The following is a 7,727-nucleotide window of genomic DNA, read 5'->3' on the forward strand; positions in this document are numbered from 1 at the left end:
GACGCTATAGCACCATCTATGCCAACCTTGCCTGGAGCCACCATTGTTGTTTTCAAACAAACTGTACCTCCTTGCCTTTATCACACCTAAAACATGCCCATAGCCGTTAGTAGTTATTCAAAGGATGCTGATTGTCAGGGAGTGGGGACTTAGGGGAACTATGGGTAGAACCCAGATGCAGACTCGAGGGGCGCTTGGTTCAAATAAATAAATGTATTAAACACAAAGAAAAACACAACTAAGGGAACTATGATTAAACACAAACTAGGGACAAGGGCTATACATACAACGAAGGCAACACTGGGAAAAACTGAACAATTACAACACACTAACACAAAACACAACAGGGCATGGATGATACAAAGACAGCACTAGAAACTTACTAACACAGAACGCAACAGGGCTTTTGACAAAGACTACAACTTTTACATAAAACATGGCACGATTGAGACAATACTAGAAACCCACACACACACGAAACATGGCATCACTAAAACAAAAACAAGACTAGGAACAAACTTAGGCTGTGGTGTGGGTAAAAAACAAAAACAAGATTAGACTAAAACATTACGACTACAAAATTAGAAAACCAAAAACGCTCCCGAAGGAGGAAAACACAGGGCTATGAAACGAATTGACCAACTGAAAGAACTAGATAAAAAAAAAAAACTCAAAATACACTCCTAAAAATGGAGGAACAAGAATCTAAATAACAAAAGTAATCTAACAGAAAATCACTCTTAACGAGGAGAACAAATCGGCTAAGCTATGAACTAGGAAAAGAAAACAGAAACTAGGTTATTAAAGCTACAAACAAAAAACACTCACGAAAGGACTATGGCATGGAATCACAAACAAGGGAAACGCAGACAACCTAGACAACCTAGGTTTATTGTAAGGACGAACAGAAATGGTAAAGCACAAGCACACTGGGGATTAGCAACAGAGCCGGAGATGACGGACTGGAATGGAGGGCAGGAAAAACTCCTGGATGGCGGAGGGTGAGGGTAGATGAAGGTGGAACAGGAGCCAGTAGAAGCAGCAGAGCAGGTTTTGGAATGGCAGGAGATGAGATGCAGGAGGAGGGTATCTGGATCACAAACAAATCAAGGTTAGAGCAGAACCAACAAGCCAGTGGACAAAAGTGCTAGGCATATGCAGACAGACTGACAAAAGAACTTTTACGATCCGGCGTTGAGTCGTGGTCAGCTGGCTTCTTATAACGTAGGTTGCAGTGTGAACAATGGAGGGCCACTCCTCGCCGCAGCTGTGATCATCAGTTGATTCTGGATTGGAAACAGGTGCGCCCCCAGCCAGTGAGAATGAGCAGGAACAGGATAACAGAATGCTCCACTAGATGGAGCCCGAAGTAGAGGGCATGACAGAGGGATCACTAATGACACACAGGTGGAAACAATCTGACAATCACAAGGATGGGAAAACACAGGAAGTAAAGTAAACCAAGAAACATAACATAAACCTTCAAAATAAAACAGGATGTGACAAAAACCAGGCAAAGACAACACACAAGGGGGAACTTAACAAAAAACCAGCGTGCACAGCACGGGTCATGACACTGATTGTCTGAACCACTGTGGTTTGGCCACAAGCATATTGAGTCAATTGGGTTTATACCCATGCATATGCGCAGTCGTGAAGATTTTCCCTGAGTTGTACACTTTGCAGTTGCCTGTCCCGTGAGGCAGCATTTTGTGAGTCTGGAACATGGAAAGCACGGGTGTCCGGGTACAAGCCTTTCGCCAGAGTCCACAAAGACACGATAAAATTGCTTTCCCTTTGAGTGTAGTCACCATACTTCTTGCCAATGCAATCTTCTTCAGCAGGGTCAAGCAATTTCTTGGGATCAAGTTTACCATCACCTCCTGTCTGTTTACACCTGTGTGCCGCTTAGATTACTGCAGTTCAGAAAACAAAACAAAAGTGCTGCTGTTCTCAGCTTTTTCTGCTATGGCCATTAAGCCTAGAGATCTTTCCCCAGAGCTTGCAACTGACATTGACTAGGATAGCCATGATAGCCTTCCCAATGGCAGGCAGCAATGGTTGCTGCATCTTGGATTATGGTGTGGCAGACTATAATGCAGAGAATTATTTGGGTGCACATATCTTAGTTTCTCCCTCTCGTCAGATGGGAGCAGCTGGATGGTCCTATATCCCCCAATAAGTTGCTTGCAGCACTCCTCCAAAACATCACAGCTCACCTGCATGAAGCAGCCAAGGAAGTGGAGAGGGTGAAGCCACACCTCCTGGGTCACAGCCATAGACACAGCATAGCCAAAATACTTGCTATGGTGTCCTCCTCCGGTGGCCATGGCTTAGCAGACCCTGCCCTGCCCCAGCAAGAACAGGTGGTCAGTGTGCAACCTACCCCCCAAGCCATTTCACAAACAAAGTCGGCGTCAGTGGCAATGATGGGATACAGAGAATGTGTGTCTCAATCCATCTGGCAAAGGAAACAAAACCTTTTCAGGGACAACGTCCTTTTCTTAAAAAGCAGTTTCCTCTCACCCAATCTGCTTGTTCCTGTTGAGCATTTTGTTGCCTCTATCACATAATTTAGACAAAACAGAGACTCACCACCACCACCACCACCACACACACACAGTACAGCAGGCTCATTTCCTCACATTTTCATTTATAATCCTCATCTAGTGGCCGTTTTGGTGGTACCAAAACATACAAGAGTATCTTATTCCCGAACATGCTGCAACTGCTAGTGGGGAAACCATGGCAGCATGTGCAGAGACACACTGTCACAGATGAACAACGAGATCCTTCACCTTCCAATGCTAGGCCAATGTCTGTCACACCTGATGAAGACTCTGTAGAGGCTGGTCCATGTCTATCTCCATCCTCTGGTGAGACCATCAATGGACCCACTACAGTTCACCCATCAACCTGGCATTTGGATAGATGTTGCTGTCATCTACTTCCTACATAGATCGCTCTCTCACCTGGAAAAGGCTGGTAGAGTTGTGAGAATAATGTTTTTTGATTCTCAATTGCCTTCAGTACCATACAGCTCAAGTTGGAGTGCACAGGGATGAAGCACCACCTCACAGCAAGACTCATAGACTACCTCACTCCTGAACCCAGTATGTGAGGATACAGGACTGTGTGTCCGACATGGTTGCAGTGTGCAGCAAGGTGGCCCCACAGGGAACAGTGGCTCCCTTATTCTTCACCCTCTACACTACAGGGTTCATGCACAAATAAGCTAAAAAAGTTCCATGATGACCCTGCAATGATTGGCCTGATCATAGAGAGAGATGACAATGAACTGACCAGGGTACAGCACCAGTAGTGGGCAGAGCAGACTGTATCTCCAGAGGAGACTCAGGTGTTTTGGAGTGCTCATCTGGGACAATGGCATCTCAATGACTGAGAGCAAGAGGCTTAACAGACCAGTTAAGAAGGCCAGCTCGGTCCTGGGACATCCCCTTGACCCAGTGGAGGGAGAAAGGAGATTGATGACTCGGCTATTAACCCTGATGGAGAACATGTTCCACCCCATGCCACTCAACGATCTCAATGTCAAATCCCTGGATGCACACCAGTGTAGTCTGTGGTGCTTTGCTGCTCAAGTCTATCACCATCTCCTTGGTCTTGCCGGCACTGATGTGCAGGTGGTTTAGTCCTATAGACAAGACAAAGCTGTGTGATCTGAACAGCCATTTAGTGGTCCTTATAGTCTTGATAGGATAAGAGCAGAAGAGATCATGAACAAAACAGAAAAAAACTGAGTCAATAGTATATGTGTAACAAAAAGAAATAAGATAATGATGAGACTGGTAACTACACAACATACAACCTTGATTCCAAAACACTGAGATGCTTTGTACAACATACATTAAAGAGAATGTGATAACTTGTTGATCCTTTTTAACATATATGACTGGGGTGGCTGGGGCTCAGGAGATAGATTAACCATATACTCAGTTGAAAACAGTACAAAGACAATATATTAAATGTTTTACCTCATCAACATCATTGATTTTTGAAAGTATATGCTTTTTCCAAATTTGATGTCAGCAACACGCTTCTAACAAGTTGGGAAAGGGGCAACAAAAGACAGGAAAAGTTGTGAAATGCTAAAAAAAAAAAACACCTGTCTGGAACATTTCATAGGTAAACAGTTTAATTGGAAATAGGTGATTGTATCATGATTGCACATGAAAGGAGCATCTTCAAAAGGCTTGTAATTTACAAGCAAGGATGGTGTGAGGTTCACCACTTTGTGAAACACATGATTATTTAAGGAATATTACTATGGGAGCTCAGGAACACTTGTTGTTGGTAAACACAGTTCATTTGAAAGTGATTGCATTCTGTTTTAATTTATGCTTTACAAAGCATCGTAATGTTTTCTCGGGGTTGTACTTATACCAACCAAATCTGTTTATTTTCTCAGAAGAAAGTATTTTGGTCAGGATCGTTCTGACTCTGGTCTGCTTCTCCATTAACTCCTGGCAGGGGAGCCTGTAGTTTGTCTTCACAATAAGCATGGCCTTCTTCTTGGGAAGACCTTGAAGAATGCGATGACACATTATAAACCAGCACTAACAATCAGAGAGGCTTTATGCTTTTTCATCTGTTGATGTTCTCCCACCACTATTCTTCCACCACTGCTAACAGAAAAAGTTGAATTACAGTGGATGCAGTGAACTATGGTATCATCTTGACCTAGACATATAAACATAAATTCTCTCATCAGGTTGTCATGAAAATGACATTTCCAATTCTTGGAAAGAGCATTTGGACCTCTTCTGCCTGTTCTTCTTCATTCTCCTTGTGTCACTCCTCTTTCTCTTTTCATTTTCTTCTAATACAATCCTTCTCTCTTCTTTCTTCATCTTCCTTCACTTTACTCCATTCCTTCTCTATACCATTCCACCTCACTCTTCTGCACTCTCTATGTTTCACTCTTTTCCTCTCCTAATTTTTCTTCTCACTCGCTTCTCCTTTCTCTCCTCTCTTTAATAATAAAAAGAACACTATTAAATAAAATGCTTTGGTTAACAGATTCCCACTGCTTGTCTCATTTTTGTATTTTATCTCAAAAACATTGTTTGGAGTAATATATTGGCAGAGTCTGTAATCATATTTCTAGCTTCCCTCCTTTATCATTTTGACATTAACATCACAATAGATGGTCTATGGCGTCATATGGCACCTGATGTCACATCCGGTTGTCAGCTGGCAGTTTTGTTTGTTTGTTGCTCAGCTTGCCTTTCAGCTTTGAACCACTTCCAACAGCTGCTTGTGGCCATCAGGTTAATACATTGATTTTATGGTGTGCCTGTACTATTTTATGCACCAATTGTAAGTTATATTTATCCAATCTTTGATCTGCATTGATTTTATCACAACGAGGCCTCCAGCTGCTCTTTACTGAGCAGCTACAACCGTGTCGTGGAGCACAGACACTTGCATTTTAATTTTTTTTTTTTTCACAGGCGAATCCATCATCAGGAATGTTTATGTAAACTCAGGAATAACTTGTTGTGTCCCAGGTGCCACTGTCCAAGATACTGAGGACAAAGCTATTAAGATTGTTGCAAACAAACCATAAATCAAGTCATTGTACATGTCGGTATGAATGACATCCGTAAGGAGCAGTCGATGACGGAGCAGTGACTTTGCACACATGTTGCATTCACTAAAGAGATTGGTGAGGCACCTTTATGTGTCCGGCCCCATCCCTTCCTGCGGCCACAGAGATGGGCATTTCAACAGGCTACTGTCTCTACACATCTGGCTCTCATCAGCCTGAATTGCCCACAGTGCCCACATAATTATAATTTCTCCTGCTCCATTAGACAACCAACTCAAAAGAAACTGTTGCAAAGCTGAACAGAGATGGACAAAGACAAAATGTCAGGCCACTGTGATATCACTGTGATAAGAACTCCTAGCAAAGTACAAAAGAGCAGTCAAGAATGCCGGGCGTTCTTATTTCTCTGAACTTATAAATAAAATTTGTAACAATCACAGATGAAGATGGAGAATTACAGATCGCCTGAAGACTACAAAATGCAATGAATTGTCTGCCTATTTTAGAGATAAGATCGCAGCCATCATAACAAACATTACTCAGAAAAGGATGGACATTGTACCACACAGTATTACTCCACAATCCAAATGCACCATGTACTGCTTTATCAAGAAAGTTGTCTGTAAGTTAAAATCTTCTGCCTGTGCTCTTGTTCCATTCCTACTACTTTTAAAAATCCCAGTTGTGAATGACCTTGGAATGAATAATGATGAGAAAAACCTGTCTGTGCTGGTCCTGTTAGATCTCAGTGCTGCATTCGATACTGTAGATTGTAATATTCTGCTGGATGGACTTCAGCACTGGGTTGGTCTCTCTCACACAGTTCTTAAATGGTTCAGGTCTTGTCTAACTGATCGACAGTTCTGTGTTGCCATGGATGATCACTCCTCTAATAAATATGTGGTATCCCACAGGGCTCTATCTTAGGCCCAGTTCTTTTCAATCTTTATATGTTACCACTTGGCAATATTATTAAAAAATGGTAACATTAATTTATACATGTCTGTAAGCTCAATCGCTTACAGTTGTATCAACAGCTTAATCACATCTTTTATAAAGGTTTATAACCAACCCAACAAAGGTTGGTTATAATCCAAAACTCTGGAACAGCCTCCCTGAAGGTCTTAGTGTTATAAATCTGTTGACACCTTTAAACAAAATATTAAGACACATCTTTTAACATCGATTTCTCCTAAAGTATCTTTTCTTTTTACCTGACAGCTGTTTTATCTTGTCTTATCCTGTTGTTTTAATTCTACTTTATGGTCTTTTCTTTTCCTTGTTATTACATGTTATTATTATTCATTTTATGTACAACACTTTGTGTTGCATTGTATGCAAGAATTGTGCTATATAAATATAGTCTATATTTTTTTTTTTTTTATCGTCTTCACTTTTCTTCCTCTCCACTCTACCTGGCTTGAAAAGACATTTATGATGAAGTTGTGGATTCACTTAACACTTCACCAGACAGCTTCTGTTAATATTACTACAGGTACCTGATAGACTTATCATCGTGTCTACACACCTGTATCTGTTGCTTTAGTACGCTTGATCCATGCTCTACCTGTCACTCTCAGGTACCATGCGGACTAAAGGTTTCAGTGTGCTCAAAATGAAGTACTGTTTTTTGGCTAGTTTGCTCCATATTTACTTTAACCCTGACTTTTCGTCTCCTCCCTCAGGTTCATTTCCTGATGGCTCTAGCTGCTAACTGGGGCTATCTGAAGGATGCCAGCCGGATGCAGAAGTATGAGGACATCAAGTCGAAGGAGGAGCAGGAGCTGCATGACATCCACTCTACACGCTCCAAAGAACGTCTCAATGCTTACACATAAGCACACACCCACGAGAAACGACACACACACACACAGACATACACACACACTTACCTGTAAGAGACACAAAAGATGATACATGCATACAGACACACACACACACACACACACACACACACACACACACACACACACACACATATGCAGGGCCTGACGCAACCTTGAGGATATCAGAAACATACATTATACACATGAGTGAAAAAGCCACACAAACATACATTCAAAGACACGAGTAGTCAGAGAATAGTGGCAGTAAAATGATGAAAACACAGACACCATCACCACCCCCGTGTCCGCAGCAGATCATTGGCTCAGTA

At 42.0% G+C, this 7,727-nt stretch overlaps 1 protein-coding gene across 1 annotated transcript in view; it reads left to right on the top strand.

The window, feature by feature from the left end:
* The window catches only part of gpm6ab (glycoprotein M6Ab), a 35,668-nt gene extending 28,258 nt beyond the window's left edge, over nucleotides 1-7,410 (top strand). The window contains exon 7 of the mRNA XM_041933416.1: nucleotides 7,258-7,410. Within this exon, the coding sequence (XP_041789350.1) occupies nucleotides 7,258-7,410 (153 nt within the window). The remainder of the gene's footprint in view (nucleotides 1-7,257) is intronic.
* Nucleotides 7,411-7,727: the final 317 nt, after the last annotated feature.

This window comes from Chelmon rostratus, chromosome 3 (genome assembly GCF_017976325.1).
Source record: "Chelmon rostratus isolate fCheRos1 chromosome 3, fCheRos1.pri, whole genome shotgun sequence".
Taxonomy (NCBI): domain Eukaryota; kingdom Metazoa; phylum Chordata; class Actinopteri; order Chaetodontiformes; family Chaetodontidae; genus Chelmon; species Chelmon rostratus.